The sequence below is a fragment of the Pan troglodytes genome, chromosome 15, assembly GCF_028858775.2.
Source record: "Pan troglodytes isolate AG18354 chromosome 15, NHGRI_mPanTro3-v2.0_pri, whole genome shotgun sequence".
In the NCBI taxonomy this organism is placed as follows: domain Eukaryota; kingdom Metazoa; phylum Chordata; class Mammalia; order Primates; family Hominidae; genus Pan; species Pan troglodytes.
Genome location: NC_072413.2, coordinates 59,676,440 through 59,695,427, shown reverse-complemented (window position 1 = coordinate 59,695,427; position 18,988 = coordinate 59,676,440). Strand labels below are relative to the sequence as shown.

Below are 18,988 nucleotides of genomic sequence, written 5' to 3'. Positions count from 1 at the left end.
TTTAAATTTTGTTTTAAAAATTCAGGTTTTAGATACTAGATTTCTCTAAAGGGATCATGTCTGGCAAATAAATAAGGGTTTATAAATTTCTACTGCAGAAAACATGACCATTAATACTCAACGCATATAAAAAAGAGTTAATTCTTGATGTGTCAAGAGACCAAGAGATATAATTATTTTTAAAATTCCAAAGCCTATAGTTAATTTAAACAATCTGACCATATTTTTACCAAAAATACTGAGCAACAAGAAGCTTGGCTTGTCTTAGTTTCAAATTCTCTTTCTAACCTTCCAGAGTTAAGCAGAAAACACATACACACACTGGGTAAAATCCACCCACTGGGTAACTAGTCACAAAGTTTAAAAAATCAATTTCTTGATCGGAAACTCATCCAACATCACATTTAAATTTAGATTTTTTTATCCTGGTTAAGAAACAGACTTATGTTAATCTTAGATAAAGGGATACAGTATTTTAAGTATCTAAATTTAAAAAATTATATACTAAGAGAAGGCATCTATGAACACACAATTTAACCCAAATCTTTAACATCCATGCACATCAATTTTTATTTCACCACCAAACATAATAAACTATTTTGAGTTCTTCAGAAAAAAAAAATCAGTCAAGAGACTAAATAATCCCCCTCAGCTTTCTATACACCACTCTTGACATACAAGAATAGAATGTAACCACAAAATCTAAACCCTGAGCCCTGACACCATTAGAGTCACAGACAATGGCGTTAAAAGTAAAGACAATGGAAGTTAACAGGTAGAAAAGTTGACATTCTCCAAACTGCACAAGGTGCTCTGCAGTGGACCGTAGGAATGAACTCCAATACTTTCTCAGTCTAAAATAACTCGATAGTTCAGTAAATACACACGTGTGGAAGAGTGCATAGACTTCATACAAATTGAGCCACAAAACAGACCAGTAAGACAAGCTTGAAGTCTTGCCTTCAGATGGAACCCAATGGTCTTAACTCTGGAGAAACTCATAAGCAAAGGACAGTTTTTCTACCACGTAGCTGCTTTACTGAGAATATTTTATCAACTCATTATCTTTCACAAAGGTTAATTTTTATAAAATTGTCTAAACTTTGGCATCAAGACGAAAAATGTTTTAACTTACTGCCAGTACTAAGAATGCAGTGTCTTGCACATATCTTGCTTAAATGAACAGTAAGACTAGAATACTGTGTATGTCTGACTCTAGAGTCCGGAGTAAACTCAGTATTCTATTTGGGGAGAAAACACAGGGGTGAGCAATTGTGAAGCAGGAGGGCTCCACTAGAGTAGAGAGCAGATCAGATGCTCAAGAAAAATAACTGATACTAGGTGCCAATATAACCCAAGGATGTACTCTTTTGCCCATTGTAACAGGAAAAAAACGCTTTTCAAGCTCTGGATCCAATGTTAGTCTTTTCACTTTCAGGAGATAGAAAAGATGCATGAAGACACAGAAAAGAAACTAAAGGAAATAGCTGGAAGGACTAGCAAAAAAGAGTTTTAAGAGTTGTGGAAGTTTAAACAAGAATTTTAACAGGTAACATCTATTTTCAAGTACACAGTGTCATCAAGACTCCTGCAATGGGCTAAGTGCTTCACAAGCATTATCTCATTTAACCTTTACAATAACTGCTCAGATGGCTGCTATTCTTATCATCATTTCAAAAGGAGGAAAGAGGCTCAGAGGCATTCAGTAACTTGCTCAAGCTCACAAGTGAAGGGCTGGGACCCTTAACTCAGAGGTATCTGCCTCTAGATCCTATGCTCTTAAGCACCATATGCTGCTTCCTCAAACAAAAGGACAATCAAAATAGAATTATAAGGAGAAAAGTTTGCTAATAAATGAGAGAGCTTCTTGACTTTTAATGGCCAAAGTTAATGAAGGAAATTAAGGAATATCTATTCTCAGAAATTTTACTTTAATGATTCAGTAATTATTTGTTTTGGAAAACTCTGAAGGAGTCTGGCCTGAAGCCTGAAACAGAATCATTACTCTCTTGACATTCCCTTAAAAATCTAAAAATCAAAATGCACGTGCTATTAAATAAGTTCAGCCCCTATAACTAGGAACAACATGAAATGTCCTGCGTTAAATCTACAATATCATAACCATACCCATTTTCTATTCTGATTTCTTCCAATTCTTCAGGTTTTGAGTTTCCTAGACCTTCTTTTAAAAAGACAAATTTGTTTCCCAAACTCCGACATTGGGAGCTCATTTAAAATGAAAAAAAAATTGCTTGAAGAAAATCTCCATCCCTCAACCTCTCAGTTATCTTTCAAAAAACTGTAAATTAGTTAGAAAAGGTTATCTATTATAAACAGCATCTAAAAGTGCTGAGTAACCACCACTTATTAAGTGTTTAACTTAATTTTTCAGTTATATCAAGAACTTCTATACTAAGAAATATGAATCCATCCAATCCAAGGTTGCCAAGTTTTCAAATGAGAAAATTTTGAAAGTAACAGATGGGCTGAGGAAAATCTAAGAGCTTATTTAGAATTGGGGCTGATGAACAGTAGCTAATTTATTAATTCATTTCAAAACTGCTTCTGATATTCTGAACGGATGAATGGCAAAACAATGAGTTCGATACTGTATATAAAAAAAGTGGTACATAATTTAATGCATTGTATTAAGTATGATTCAATATATAATAAGGATAGAAAACTGGCACTACACAGAGGTAATCTGCCTTACGTTTACAATATAGCAGCTTTATCATTTCATCAAAAGCACTGTAATCACCTCCGCAAAATAAACTGCAATTAATTCCTGGTAACTCTTGGAATTAATCTAGACCTGTTTGCTCACTTTTTGAATTTTATAAGTGACCTTCTCTGCTGTATACAAACTAAGAATTTAATATTCTATTGAAGAAGGACCAGGAGAAGGGATCTACAAAACAGCAGGAATATAAACAAGTTTATCTTCTGCTGATACTGATTAGGGAAATTAATCTCTCTGCCAGAAGAGTGGAAGGATTTAACAGCAAAGCCAGTCTACTAACCAAAACTCTTACTCTAAATCTTCAATTCCTTAAATGATTTCCTTAAAAGTTAAAATGCCAAAGTGGGCAAAATTGTGTGTGTGTTGGGGGATGGGGGAGTCCGCTCTTAACACCACTGGTCCAACTCACAATTCTTAACCTCTAATGTACCCCTTAGACTCAAACTTCAAGGTGATTTATAAAACTTGCATTAAGTTCTAACCGAGTGATTACTTACTTTAGATATATGTTGACGGTTTTCCTTTAATATACTTCAATTTCAGGAAAATGAGACAGTTCGAAAATTTTTGCAACATTTTAGTGCCGCATTTCATTCAGTCATCATATATTTTTTCAGTATCATTAAAACTGCCTAAATTTAACCAGCCCCTACATTTTCATTATTTGAAGAATGAATGAGGCATATATTCATTTATAATATCTGCGTTCTCGTGACAGGTGATATGAACTCAAGTATCCAATTCTGAAGTTCTCTTTAAAATGTTGCCATTTCCCTAAATTCCCATTACTCTGACTCTCAGTCTAGGCAAGTTTTTCAAGGCGATTAAAAAGAAACAAAACCTGCACGTGCAAACTAAAAAGTTCGCATCTTAAGGCCATCGCGGCAAATCCCTAATGCACAAAGGCAAAGACACCCGCGACGGCTGGACAACTACAGGACAAGATCGCATCCGACCACGCGAGTCCCTCAGTCGGGAACTCAAGGCCCCAAGTCCACTGGAAAGCCAGGACCAGCGTGCAGGGTCCGCCCCAGGGCCGAGTTTTCAATGGAACTGGAGAGGATGGGGGCGGGAAGGAGCGGAAGCTCCGGGTGCAAACCGCGGCTACCGAGCTGCAGCTCATTTCTCTTCCCGGGGTTTTCAGGCTGGGTAAAGTCCCCTCCGGATGGGGCCACAGAGCAGGCTGGGTTTTTGAGGCGGGTAGGTGGGCGGCGCGAGGCCCCCACGGCCGGCGGGGAGGGCAAGCAGGGCTCAGACCCCGGCCCCTGAAAGCACTTTCGAGGCGTCTCCCACCCCCCACGACAAGATGGCGACGTGGACAGCGGGGGAGCCCGGCCGGCGAGGTTGGGGGAAGAGAGGGGAGGGGAGCAGCAGCAGAAACAAAAAGGCTGCCCCCCCCAATCCCATTAACGCCGAGGCCGGCCCAGGAGCCCAGGGCGGGCAGGCGGGCGGGGTCGCCGGGGCAGAAGGCGGCGGGCCGAGGGAATGGGCTTACTTTTTCTTGTCGTTCGCGCCGCCGGCGCCCTCCATGGTGAATCGGTCCCCGCGATGTCTTCACGGCGGGCGGCCCCCAGGCTCGCTCCGGCCTAAGCGCTGGCTCCCTCCACACGCGGAGAGAGAAGGAAAGGCAAGTCCAGAGGTGGGGGTGCGAGGCGGGAAACCCCTCGTGAGACTAGAGAGAAGCGGGCGGCAATCCCCGGGGTCCGGGCCCGGCTCCGAGCCTCTCCTCAGGTGGCTTGTCAGGGCCCAGCCCGACGCACTGGCCGAAGCGACGACGAGGGTGATCCTCCTGTCCCCTCAGACAAGGCAGCACTGTGCACTGAGGAGCTGAGGCAGCGTCAGGGGGCGGGCAAGGGCGGAGGCGCGCTCGGGCGCGCGGGGAGGGGAGAGGGGGCGGGAGCGCGCCCGCTCGCCTGCCCAGGCCGGCGCGCGCTCCCGCAAGCCCGCCTCACCTGAGGTGGAGGCGGGTTCCTCGAGATCCAATGGCGAGCGACGCAGGCGGCAAGTCCCCACCCCAGCCCACGCCGCTCTCAGCCAATCAGGAGGCGGTCAGCTGAGGCACAGCTGGGACGGGCTGCGGCGCTCACGTGCTCGTCTGTGTTTAGCGGCGGAGGAAAGAGAAAGGAGATGGGGGTGCGGCTCAGCCCGAGTCTGGGGACTCTGCGCCTTCTCCGAAGGAAGGCGGTGCCCGGCTTTGGGAGGCGCTGCTGAGAAGGGATTTCGGTTGCCTGGTCCCAAACATGCATCATATTTTCCTACTCTTGGTGCAGTAATGTAATACTCCTGCTCTCTTTCTCCTCGGCCGCAGTGCTGGGCATGATTGCCGCCCAACTCTGCTGAGCTCTCTGTTCAAAAAAGCAGACTTCGCCTCGTGGCAGCAAGCCCTTCCTTTGGTCTCGTTGCTCAGATGTGTTACAACGGGGTCTTTCCTTACCAGATTACCTAACCATGGGTCAATGTCACCCACCGCACTCTTTGCCACGGAGCACAGGGGAACTCACCTTGTCTACTAAGTTTTTCTGTGGCGGAGTTTACTTACTGAATAAATGCAATTAAAAATAAAAATGAACTCCTGTTGCTGTAAACTTCAAGGGAAATAAAGTTGCAGGGAAATCTTAAAATCTGAAACTATGTTAAGCATTTGCAAATAGGTATAAATGACTTTAATAAGCATATAAACCAATTTCAGGGAAAGAGTAGAAAAAATGGCCTTTGGCAACTTTGCAAGCTACTAAACAAAACGTAATCACTTTTGTCTTTGGAGGCATAAACTTCAAGCCTGTCAGTCTTCTAAAAGAAAAATATATTTTGAGACCAACAAAGTAGCATTGCACATATATCTCCACTTGGCGCTAAGTTATTTTACTTCTCACCTTTGCCTTATGAGTTTCTTGTTAAAACCTAGCTTTGGGTTGTAAATATAAATATCTGTAGTGGCTTTCAATTGTATTAGCATGTAAAAACAATGGTCTATATAGAAGCATCAAACTCTGACAAGACAACAACCAATGTATACAGCACCTCTTTTTAACTGGTCAGTAGACCTACAAAGATACGATTAAACATTGACCTTAGCGGACAGGGTGGTTCCAGCTACTCAGAGGTGTGAGGCTGGAGGATCCCTTGAGCCTGGGTGTTCCAGCCTAGGGAACGTAGCGAGACTCCGTCTCTTTAGAAAATTTTTGATCTTCACGCTACTTTTGTTTTTTCAGATCTACAACACTAAATGATATGTATTATGTCTTGAAAAGAACCATGGGAAATGCCTGAAGAGAAGAAAGAACTAAAAATAATTACTCATAATTTCTTTTTTAATTGTGGAAAGAATAATTCTGTAAATTAAAAACTTTTTAGTTTAACATTCTCAAGATACTGTGTTAAGAACACTGGCTCCAGAATCAAGCGTGAGCTTGTACACAGGCTTTGAATCTTACTGGCAAGTCGTTTAATCTCTCCATAACTCAGTTTACTTATTTATAAAATGGATATAAAAGTGTCTATACCACAGTATTATGGATGGTTAAATGAGATAATAAATGTATACTTAGAACAATATCTGGTACATAGTAAGCACTCAGTAAATGTTAGCTCTTAGTATTGTTGGTGGCGTTATTATTATTATCATTATTATTATTTTGAGGCGGAGTCTCGCTCTGGCCCACAGGCTGGAGCGCAGTGGCGCGATTTCGGCTCACTGCAACTCCGCCTCCCAGGTACAAGTGATTCTCCTGCCTCAGCCTCCCAAGTAGCTGGGATTACAGGCACCCACCACCACACTTGGATAATTTTTCTATTTTTAGTAGAGACGAGGTTTCACCATGTTGGCCAGGCTGCTCTCGAACTCCTGACCTCAGGTGGTCCGCTCGCCTCGGGTTCCCAAAGTGCTGGGATTACAGGCATGAGCCACAGTGCCTGGCCTATCATCATTATTATTGCCCTCAAATTTATTCCTCTGTTAACAGTAATTACTCGGGCTTCTACAGTTTAGCCATTTTTAACTATCCAAGAATACCAATTATGTTAATATAAATCCACATATATTCTCTATTTTCAACTTTGGAACTATCCATCGTGTTCCCACCCTCATTTATGAGGATAGCTGCAGAGATCTTCCATCATTTCCCTTTTCATTATACTTATAGCAATTCTCTCTGGCCAGTGATTATAGTATATAATGTTTGTGACATCAAAAGACAAGCATTTTGTAACAGTAAATCTAAGTCATTTAAAAATTTTTTGGATCATTTCAAAAGTTTAAAGCAGAATGATAATTTGATCAAAAAAATTTTTGAATATTCATTAAATTTGCCCTTAAGTTAATTTTCCTTTTCAAAAATGTATAAAATATATGTTTATGTATATGTGTATACACAAATATAAATATGAAAATGGAAAGGAAAGTAGTATATGTGTATGTATATATATGTCTCTACAAATATAAATATGAACATGGAAAGCAGTAATATTCAACCAACTAATTTTCATATAGTTACAAAGGCACCAAATAGTATCCCCTAATTCAAACAATCCTATTAAATAACAGACACCAAAAAGGAAAATTTCATATAGGATAAAATTTTAAATCCCTCTCTCTACAACCACTTAACAAATGCATTTAGGTTATTACTATGTAAGTATATCTTAACAAACAGTCATTTAATCACTTTCTAACTTTGCAGAACTTTCTGAGTAGACTACAAGATTACTTGCAAATGACCCCATTGACCCTTAGCCCGTATTTATTAGGAAATTGGGCAGTGAATCAGGAGGCTAAGTAAAACTTGAAATTTTGATTACTACTAAATAATACAGAGCATTGAGCCTTTTGAAGGTGAAATGCATCAGATGCACACAATTTATAGGGTATCAAACTATACAAGAAGACCTAGTATTCAGTAAGTGATTCCTGGCCTATTACTACCCTTAATTGTTTCTTTTTCTTTAAGCTATTCATAATGAGAACAATGGCAGCAAAAGGGTATTGTTTGGAAGGAAAGTGCGTACAAGATAAGAGGCATTAAAAATCTTTGTTTTTTCCTTTCAAGAATCAAGACACAAAGTATCTGTAATTCCAACATTTTGGGAGGCTGAGGCAGGAGGATCACTTGAGGCCAAGAGTTTGAGACCAGCCTGGGCAACAAAGTGAAACTCCCATCTCTACAAAAAATTTTAAAAATTAGCTGGGCTTGGTGGTTAGTGCCTGTAGTCGTAGCTACTCTGAAGGCTAAAGCGGGAGGATCACTTTCTCCCAGGAGTTCGAGGCTGCAGAGATGTACGATTGTGCCACTGCACTCCAGCCTTGACAGAGCAAGACCCTATATCTTAAAAAAAAAAACACAAAAAACAAACAACAACAACAAAACCCACACACACAGACACACAAAATAAAATGTATATTTATCTGAGTTTAGGGGGAATATAAACAGACTGAAAATTTGATATTAGCACTTTTCAATTATGATAAATATTTTTAAGATGAATTTACAAAGGAACACCAAGGGGCTTTCAGTTTCCTGTTCAACATGTAAAGAGCTTGGAAGTTGTCACTCCCATCCTCACAACAAGAAAAAAAAAAGCTAAGCAAACTGAAATCAGTAACTCTTCTTAGATCCACCAGAGAATTGAGGTCACAGGAAAAACCACTGCCCTAAAAACTGGAGAGACAGACAGATAGATACAGAGAATCACAGCTTTTCAGAGAATCACAGTTTACCAGGAGTAGAGCCCAGGCACAGAAGCCAGAAGCTGAAGCTAGTTTCACAGCTGGAGCCAACATCAGTAGGAACACTTAACTGTAATTGGGGAATTGCTGGAGGCTCAGTGCAGACTAGCTTGAGAGTTAAAAAACTCCAAGGAGGCTCAGTCTGAGAGGGGCCTCAATACTTACCTCAGTTTTACCTCTGTGAATCCTGTCAGATTCTCACTGTAAAGATCTGAGAAAAATCTGCTTTGCTTTTGCCAGGGAGAAGGGGTAAGTAACCATCGTGAAATACTCTCAGGGCTCTCTGTTCTTCTTAACAAGACCTGGCCTCGAGGGAAACTCTCTATCAGAGCCTAACCAGATGAATCTACCAAAGGCTAACCAATCTGGAGGAAGGGAAATTACCAACTCTGGTCAGCTCTAGCCTTCCACAGGGGAGAAGGGAAATACTCAACTCAAGCTCACTAAAAGACTTGAGCCCTAATCATAGGACTGCAGAAAGTCCTCCTCTCCCCCTCACCTTATCACCACATCAGAAGAGCTCCTGTGTAATAACGGGGCATTACAGCTAAAAGAACTCAAACCTCAGACCCTATTTTAAGAGTCTCTGGGGACAGCCAAAGACAACATAGGAAGCAAAAACAAGGACACAGTAGGAAATTTTAGCCTCTGACACCACGAACAGTAACAAAGCCTACCTCTTTGCCAGATAAACATGAAACCTCACACTTAAAGGCGCATCTACCTAAGTTCTTTTTAACTGATACAGCATGTCTGGCTTTCAACAATGACAACAATGATAGAAAAATTACAAAATATGCTAAAAGACAGAAAACACAGTCTGAAGAGACAAACCAAACATCAGAATCAGACTCACATATGGCAGAGATTTTTGAATTTGAGACCAAAAATTTTAAATAAATATGATTAATATGCCAAGGATTCTAAGGAAACAGTGGACAACATGCAAGAACACATGGGTAATGTACGCAGAGATATGGAAGCTCTAAGAAAGAATAGAAAGGAAATGCTAGAAATAAAAAACAATAGAACAAATGAAAAACTGCCTTTAATGGGCTCATCAATAGACTGGATACAGCCAAGGAAAGAATAAGTAAGCTTGAAGATATGTCAGTACAAACTTCTAAAACTGAAATGCAAAGCAAAAAAAAAAAAAAATGAAAAATATGGAACAGAATACCCACGTACTGTGGGTGCGAGACAATTACAAAAGTTATAACCTAACTGTAATGAAAGTACCAAAAGAGAAGAGAGAGGTAAGAAAAGAAGAAATAGTTAAATAATGACTGAGAATCTTCCAAAATTAATGACAAATACCAAACCACAGATCCAGGCATCTCAGAGAGCATTGACAGGATAAACACAAAAATATCTACACCTGGACTGGCCAGGGATGGTGACTTGTGCCTGTAATCCCAGCTCTTTTCAAGGCCAAAATGGAAGGATCACTCGAGCCCAGGAGTTAGAGAGTTAGAGACCAGCCTGGGCAACACAGGGATACTCTGTCTCTATAAAAAATAAAAAATTAGCCTGAGTGGGTGGCATGTGACTGTAGTCCCAGTTACTTGGGTGGCTGAGGCGGGAGGATTGCTTGAGCCCAGGAGTTCAAGGCTGCAGTGAGCTATGATGGCACCACTGTGCTCCAGCCTGGGCAGCAGAGTGGGACCCTGTCGTTTGTGTGTGTGAGTGTGACAGAGTCTCACTCTGTTCCCCGGGCTGGAGTGCAGTGGCACAATTTCAGCCCACTGCAACCTCTGCCTCCCAGTTTCAAGGGATTCTTCTGCCTCAGCCTCCCGAGTAGCTGGGATTACAGGCGCCTGCCACCATGCCCAGCCAATTTTTGTATTTTTAGTAGAGACGGGTTTCACCATGTTGGCCAGGCTGGTCTCGAACTGCTGACCTCAGGTGATCCGCCCGCCTTGGCATCCCAAAGTGCTGGCATTACAGGCGTAAGCCACCGCGCCTGGCCTAACCCTGTCTCTTAAAGAAACAAATAAACAAAATCTTCAAAATCTACACCTAGGCATAGTATTTTCAAAACTGTGGAAAATCAAAGACAAAGAGAAAATCTTGAAAGAAGGGGCAAGGGAGTATGGGAGTGGGAGAAAACACCTTACTTATAGAGGTGGAACGATAAGAGTTACATCAAACTTCTTTTCAAAAACCATGCAAGCAAGAAAAGTGTGAGATGAAATACTTAGTGTTAAAAGAAAAAACTCACCCATCTAAAATTTTGTACTCAGTGAAATTAACCTTCAAAAATGTTGGAGTAAAAATTAAAGGAGTAAATTGTCCTTTCTTCAAAAGAAAGTCTGACTTTCTCAGACATATAAAATGGAGGAAATTTGTTGCCAGTTGAGCTGCCTTGCAAGAAATGTTAAAAAGAAGTTCCCCAGAAAGAAGAAAAATAATATAGATCAGAAAATTGAATCCACATAAAGGAAGAACGTTATAAAAGGAATAAAGGTAAAATAAAGTATTTTCTTTTTCTTAATTGATCTAACACATAATAGTTTGTTCAGAAAAAGAATAGTAAAAATGTATTCTGGATTATTTTATGGAAAAGGGAAATGAATGACAGCAATGTTAAAAGGGATGGGATGGAGAAATTAAGAATACTGTTATAAGATACTTGTACTACCAGTGAAGCAGTATAATATTTGAAAGTGGACTTGGATTAGTCATATATGTGTATTGCAAACTCTAGGACAACCAGTAAAATTTTTTTTCTAAAGTATAATTGATATGCTAAGAGAGGAGAAAGAATGGAATTATGTAGACTGCTCAATTAAAACCAAAGAAGACAGAAAATGAGTGGAAGACAACACAGAAACAAAGGACAAGAGCAAAAAAGAGAATTCCACAGAATTGACATAACAAAACCAAACAAAAAATCTCCTGAAACAAATAAGCTATTATAGCAAAGTTGCAGGATACAAGGTTAATGTACAAGAGTCTATTTCTTTCCTGTATACAGCAAGGAACAGTTGGAATTTGAGTTAAAAACACAGTACCAGCCGGGCATGGTGGCTCACGCCTGTAATCTCAGCACTTTGGGAGGCCGAGATGGGTGGATCACCTGACGTTAGGAGTTTGAAACCAGCCTGGCCAACATGGTAAAAACCCGTCTCTACTAAAAACAAATACAAAAATCAGCCGGGTGTGGTGGCGGGCACCTGTAATTCCAGCTACTCGGGATGCTGAGGCAGAAGAATTGCTTGAACGTGGGAGGCGGAGGTTTCACTGAGCCGCAATCGCATCACTGCACTCCAGCCTGGACGACAAGAGCAAGACTCTCTCAAAAAAAAAAAAAAAAAAAAAATTACCATTTACATTAGCACCAAAATATTGAAATACTTAGGTATAAATCTAAGAAAATATGTATAAGATCTATATGAGGGAAACTACAAAACTCGAATGAAAGAAAACAAAGGAATCTAAATAAATGGAGAAATAGTTCACGTTCATGGAAAGGAAAATTCAATATTAACAGGTCAGTTCTTTTTCCTGTTGATCTATAGATTTAATACAATCCAAATCAAAACCCCAGCAACTTATTTTGTGGATATCAACAAGCTGATCTAATGTTTACATGGAAAGGCAAAACCAAATAGCCAGTATGGTATTGAAGAAGAACAAATTCACAGGACTGACACTACTGCTACTTCAAGGCTATAATATAAACATACAGTAATCAAGACAGTGTAGTACTGGCAAAAATATAGACAAATAGATCAGTGGAACAGAATTTAGAGCCCAGAAATAAGCCCACACAACAATAGCCACCAAAAATAGCCATTCGTTTTTGACAGAGGAGCAAAGGCAATTCAATAAAGAAAGAGTAATTTTTTTTAGCAAATACTAATGGAACAACTAGATATTCACATGCAAAGAAAATTAACTCTAGGCTCTGACCTTATTACACCTATCACAAAAATTAACTCAAAATGGATTCTAGACCTAAATGGAAAATGGAAAACTATAAAGTTTCTGGAAAATGACATAGGAAAAATTCTAGGTTGACTTTAGGTTTGGCAATGAATTTTTAGATACAACACCAAAAGTATAATTCATGAAAGAAAAAATTGCTAAGTTGGACTTCATTAAATTTAGAAAACCTTTTCTCTGCAAAAGACAACGCTAAGAGAATGAAAAGACAAGCCACACATTGGGAGAAAATATTTGCAAAACACATGTCTGATAAAGGACTTGTATCCAAAATATACAAAAAACTCTTAAAACTCAACAAAAGGAAAATAACAAAAGTTAAAAAGTGGGCATAAGATCTGAACAAACCTTACTAAAGATGTACAGATGACAAACAAGCATATGTAAAGATGCTCTACATCATATGTCATTAGGGAATTGCAAATTTTAAATAACAATGAGATACCACTACACTCTTAAACTACTAAAATCCAAAACACTGATCATACCATATGCTGGTAAGGATGTGGAGCAACTGGAACTCTCTTTTATTGCTAGTGAAATGCAAAATGGTACAGCTACTTTGAAAGACAGTTTGTTAATGTATTACAACGCTAAACATAGTCTTACCATACAATCCAGCAATTGCACTCCTTGTTATTTGCCTGCATGAGTTGAAAACTCTATGTTACCTAACAAATGTTATAGCAACTTTATTCATAATTGCCAAAAAATATAGACAATCAAGAATTGCTAATAGGTGAATGGATAACAAATTATGCTGCATCCATATGATGAAATATTATTCAGCAATAAACAGAAATGAGCTATCAAGCCACCAAAAGACTTGGAGGAAATTTAGATGCTTATTGCTAAGTGAAAGAAGCCAATCCAAAAAGCCTATATATTGTATGATTCCAAATCTATGGCATTCTGGAAAAGGCAAAACTATGGAGCTAGTAAAAAGATCAGTGGCTGCTAGAGATTAACAGGAAGAGGGGAGGGATGCATAGGTGGAACATAGGGGATTTTTTAGGACAGTGAAACTATTCTGTATGGTACTCAAATGGTAGATACGTGACATTATGCATTAGGCAAAACCCATAGAACTATACAACATTAAGGGAGAACCTTAATACAAACTATAGACTTTAGTTAATAATCATGTATCAATATTGGTTCATAAGTTGTAACAAGTGTCCCAAACTGATGCAAGATGTCAATAATACGGAAAACCATGAGTCTGGGGGTGGTGAGGAAAGGGAGAGTATATGGGAATTCTCTGTACCTTCTGTTCAATTTTTCTTTAAACCTAAAGCTGCTCTAAGAAATAAAGTCTATTAATTAAAAGGAAAAAAACTGAATACTTTTTTTTTTTTTTTTTGAGATGGAGTCTCGCTCGGTCACCAGGCTGGAGTGCAGTGGTGCGATCTCGGCTCACTGCAACCTCCACCTCCTGGGTTCAAGCGATTCTCCTGCCTCAGCCTCCCAAATAGCTGGGACTACAGGTGCGTGCCACCATGCCCAGCTAATTTTTTTGTATTAGTAGAGACGGGGTTTCACCATGTTGGCCAGAATGGTCTCTATCTCTTGTTGGCCAGGATGGTCTCTATCTCTTGACCTGGTGATCCACCCGCCTCGGCCTCCCAAAATGCTGGGATCACAGGTGTGAGCCACTGAGCCACTGCACCTGACCTGAATACCTTTTTTAAAATTAATCCAAGGCCACTTTCAAAATGAATACCCCCCCTTTTTTTTTAACCAAAGTCACATTTTCCTATCTTTCTGAATGAAGCAAAAGGGTTGAAGTGTAAGAATAAACCTTAATAAAACATCCCATTCACTATATTCTGACTAGAAAGGAAAATGATATTTGGTATTTCTCCAACATCAAAGTCAATTGGAAGATTCTTAAAAGCCACAGTTCCATAAGATATTACATTTCTAGAAAAAGAAGACATAACAAAGAACAGAGTTGCATTTTTGAAAATTAATGGTAATAGTCTCCCCTGATTCAAACACTTACAGGATTTCAATATATTTCTTCAGTCATAAAATTAATTTTAAATTGTTAAAATGATCAGTTTCAATAGCTGAAGAGTAAATAGCGTAGCTAGCTATAAGTTGGTATATTAATAAACAGAAAAGGATAGGCATGGTGGCTCCTGCCTATAATCCCAGCACGTTGGGAGGTCAAGGTGGGAGGATTGCTTGAGCCCAGGAGTTTGAAGCCAGTCTGGGCAACATAGTGTGACCCCATCTCTATAAAAAAATTTCAAAAATTAGTCAGGCATGGTAGTGTGTGCCTGTAGTCTCACCTATATGGGAGGTTGAGGCAGGAGGATTGCTTGATCCCAGGAGTTTGAGGCTGCAGTGAGCCATGCTCATGCCACTTCACTCCAGCCTGGGTGACAGAGTGAGACACTGCCTCAAAATAAATAAATAAATTACCAGGAGAAGGATATTTATTAAGAATCTGCTTTGCAGGGCCGGGCGCGGTGGCTCATGGCTGTAATCCCAGCACTTTGGGAGGCCGAGGCGGGTGGATCACGAGGTCAAGAGTTCAAAACGAGCCTGGCTAACATAGTGAAACCCCGTCTCTACTAAAAATACAAAAATTAGCTGGGCATGGTGGCGTGTGCCTGTAATCCCAGCTACTTGGGAGGCTGAGGCAGGAGAATCGCTTGAATCTGGGAGGTGGAGGTTGCAGTGAGCCGAGATTGCACCACTGCACTTTAGCCTGGGTGACAGAGTAAGACTCCATCCTGAAAAAAAAAAAAAAGAAAAGAATTGGCTTTGCCTGCTTTCTGTCTCCCATCCCAGATAATACAATGTGTAAACTTACTTAGATTATATCATTTTATAATTCATTAATTCAATATATTGTGTCCATTCTACTGAGTCAGACATATATTTTGGTTTAATCTGCAGGTTTGTGTGCAACTGTAGATAGAGTGTGAGCTCCTTATGGGCTGGAACACTTTTATCTTGGCAGTCCCATAATCTAGGATCGGTGCCCAGCACACAAGAACAATCATTTCTTGAGCACCTGCTACATTCCAAACACTGTAATAAGCATTTTAGATATGCTCTTTCCTTTAAGCATCATGACAGCCCTATGAGGTAGGAATTCTAGTAATCACATTATGCGTCAGTAAGTTAATGGTCAAAGAGGTATGGTCAAATACAAAGCCAAAAAGCTAGGAAGCAGTTGAAATAGGATTATAGACCATGTCGCTCCTTTATTCTACTCCAACTGCGATAATAGTGTGTAGGAAATGCTCACATCTATGGAATGTGGAGGTGGGGGGAATTACTGCAGGGGAAAAAACATAGTTCATCTTCCTGGAGTGTCAGTTTTAGAATGAGAGAAAATTGAGTGATATAACTACATGTGTGTTTTTTGGATATGTTTTACATTTAGTTAAAATTTTTTCAAATACAGCAAATGAGCAAATACCACAAAAGTTCTCCTGATTTCCTTTGCCTCTTCCTTCTCTCTAGAGGTCACTGCTGCTATCAATTATTTGTGTACCTGTCAGAGGTATTCATTTAGTATACCAAAATATCTGTGTTTAGTGTCCTTTCCTTTATGTACAAATGATAGAATAGTTTATGCTTTGTCTATCTGCTGAATGTATTTCATATTACAATTATTGTTGGAGATTATTTCCTACAAATTCACATACATCTAATATTTTAAATATTTTATATATTCTACATCTGTTTATTTTTTAAATATTTATTTAATATTTTATATATCATACATATCATATTAATAAACATAAAAGGACAGGCATAATGGCTCATGCCTGTAATCCCAGCACTTTGGGAGATCAAGGTGGGAGGATTGCTGAAAACAAATGTTTAATATTTTAAATATTATAAAATAAGCAGATGTATGATATGTAAAATATTTAAAATATGAAATATTTTAAATATAAATATTTATATGATATAAAAATACTTTATAAATTAAACAGATGTATAATAAAGTCAACAAAATCACAAGAATTTAAAAATTAATGTGGCATTAATATTTATAAACAAGTATCTTTTACATTTAATTGCAAATAAAATTAGATTTCTCTAGGCAGGTTAGGAAAGAGACATTTAATAGCTAGGAAGACAAACTTTTATAGAATGAGAACCTTAGATATTATAGTTTGCTTCAGGAAAACCCCACCATATCAATTTCCTTATCTGTTTGTGAAAGCTATCAACCTTAAATGAGAGGTAAATAGAGAAAATTACTTTCCACCTATATTCACTATTCCAACCAGTTAGAAGATTAGGGTTTTTCTTTCCTTTGTCCTTACTCTCTATGGAGTGACTACAATGATTTTGCATCTCATACATCATTTTTCAGTAGCAAGGACACTATATCTCTTTATCATAAATGACTAACAATTTCAAAATCCAGTTCAAACCAGCTTAGATGTATCTGGTTTTTATGAAAGCAAAGGGTGAAAAATAGCCAATGAATCTAAGAATTCTTCTACTATAGAATTCACCTGCTAGATTTTGACCAAGCTACCATGACATGAATTAATATTATATAATTATTTTTTTATTTGGGGCCAAAATTTAAATGTGTTCATATGTCTCTATAGGAGAAACATCTTCAAGTTCTATATACAGTCTGCTGAACTTCTGCCAAAACACTGCTGAACAATAACTCTTGTTAATTGGTGAATCTTCCAGAATTTTTGTGCATTTCCATCCTATTTTGTTTCAATGCTACGAAGAAAACTCTTTTTCTCGTATAATAATAATACAGGCAGTCAGGTGATGGAGAGTAGGTGAGAGAATCTCAAAATAAATCTTAGGACACAAGTTTTTACTTCTATAAGCTATTGTGACACAGTCATTCTCCCAAAAACAACTGTGGTTTCTATCAGGAAGAAAAACACTATCAAAACATTGAAAATGCCAGTGAACGTGGCATTTAAAAGTTATTTTTTCCCCTAACTGTTAATTTTCACTACAAGTTGTATCTTTTTTATTTGAGGATTTTTACTTTTTTAAAATGAACAACTGTAATGGAAGAATTACAGCAGAAAAGAAAGAAGGATCATACATAGCTTAATATTTATCCTAACTTGGTTTTCTTCCCATGTGCCCTAAGCCACTGGCAATTCATATTTTCCAAATTTTGGGTGGATAATGTTTTCCCTTTGATTTTTTTTTGTGGGTAATGAAGGAACATTAGCTGTTTGGCTCTTATATTGGAAAACTTATAAAGTTTCCTTTGGTTAAGTGTGTCAGAACTTGTCTACGAAGAAGCAGAAGCAGTCACAAGAAGTTGATTAATTTTATACCTGGACTTGCAAAGACAGGTTAGCTACTCTCTTGTGTGAGTGTAAATTACATGGCAGTATCAAGTAAGCCAGAACTTCACAGGATTATCTTATTACAGGGATCATGATATTAAACAGGTACTATGTGCCAAGTTTTGGGGTGGATCTTGGGAATTGCAGACACCCTCTAACGTTACCTGGACCAACACTTTCTAGTCCTGACTATACCTCCACCCCTCACTTTTTGTCTGCTCTTCTAGGATCATAAGAGACAAAAGGAAGACCATCCAGTGGGTTGTATCTGTGTTTAGACAGACAAGCATGTGGATTCTTGAACTGACTGTCTCTACCACATCCTCCATGTCACCAGGCAAACAGAACATTTTCTGATTTTGCTGCACAGACATTCTCCAAGCCCTGTTCCAGATCCTCTTAGCAAGATCTATTGCAACTCGGTGCAGGAACAAGAGTTTGCTTGCCTCAAGGTCTTGTTGCTATTGATACTTCATTGATACTTGCTGCTGGAGCAAAGACAAATCCCAGTGCTTGGCTATCTGAGGAACTGTGGGAGGAAATAAGCTGAGAAAACTATGTCTTGGAATAACAGAAGTCCACCCTAAAACACTATTATATTATATTGGTGTAGTGGTGGATACATGAATGTATGCATATCTTAAATCAAGCTCACACAAAATGAGTTATTTTATTGTATGTAAATTATACCTCCATAAAGTTTGTTAGAAATGATACTGTCATAAAGAGGCTCACCACCTGTTCACTGTATTGCTCTTCTAATCTCTGTTCCTTTCCTTCATGTGATCCTCACCAGACTACAGTTCAACTGTCAATTGGTTGATCACCCGGATTTTATCTACACCTTAGCCTATGGTTGTTCATCTCATCTCTGCCTATGGCCCATTGACTCCCGGATCCCAGCTCCATTTTTCAGTACTTTACGCACCCTGCTTCCAGTACCCCAACCAGAAGAATATATATAGCAGTTAACTGTCAGCTGGCAAAAAGGAGGAAAATTCAGGAAGATAAAATAGCTGAATGAATTATCCCCGCTCCAGAACGCAGAGGAAAAATGAAATGGCCAGACCCAGATGTTAAAAATGTGTTCCTTGCTCTTCCCTGCCCTAGCAAGGGCTGTTCCATGTTTAGGGGATGAGTGCCACTGAGAGTATTAGCAAAAATGCATGTGTCATTGAGTCTGAGGAAGATAACTGAGACATACAGGTATTTCTCATAATGCATGTGGGCATCCATAGACATATTCTTAAATGGCTTAAGGAC

General features: G+C 39.0%; 1 protein-coding gene across 8 annotated transcripts in view; it reads right to left on the bottom strand.

The window, feature by feature from the left end:
* Window positions 1–8,754, bottom strand: part of HIF1A (hypoxia inducible factor 1 subunit alpha) — a 56,931-nt gene extending 48,177 nt beyond the window's left edge. For 4 of the 8 annotated variants that reach the window (XM_009427907.4, XM_001168948.6, XM_024348744.3 and 1 more), the window contains exon 1: window positions 4,239–8,754. In XM_009427907.4, coding sequence (XP_009426182.1) covers window positions 4,239–4,273 — 35 coding nt within the window. In that variant the 5' untranslated portion in view covers window positions 4,274–8,754. The remainder of the gene's footprint in view (window positions 1–4,238) is intronic. The other 4 variants (XM_009427909.5, XM_063792943.1, XM_009427905.4 and 1 more) reach the window with 3 other exon arrangements.
* Window positions 8,755–18,988: the final 10,234 nt, after the last annotated feature.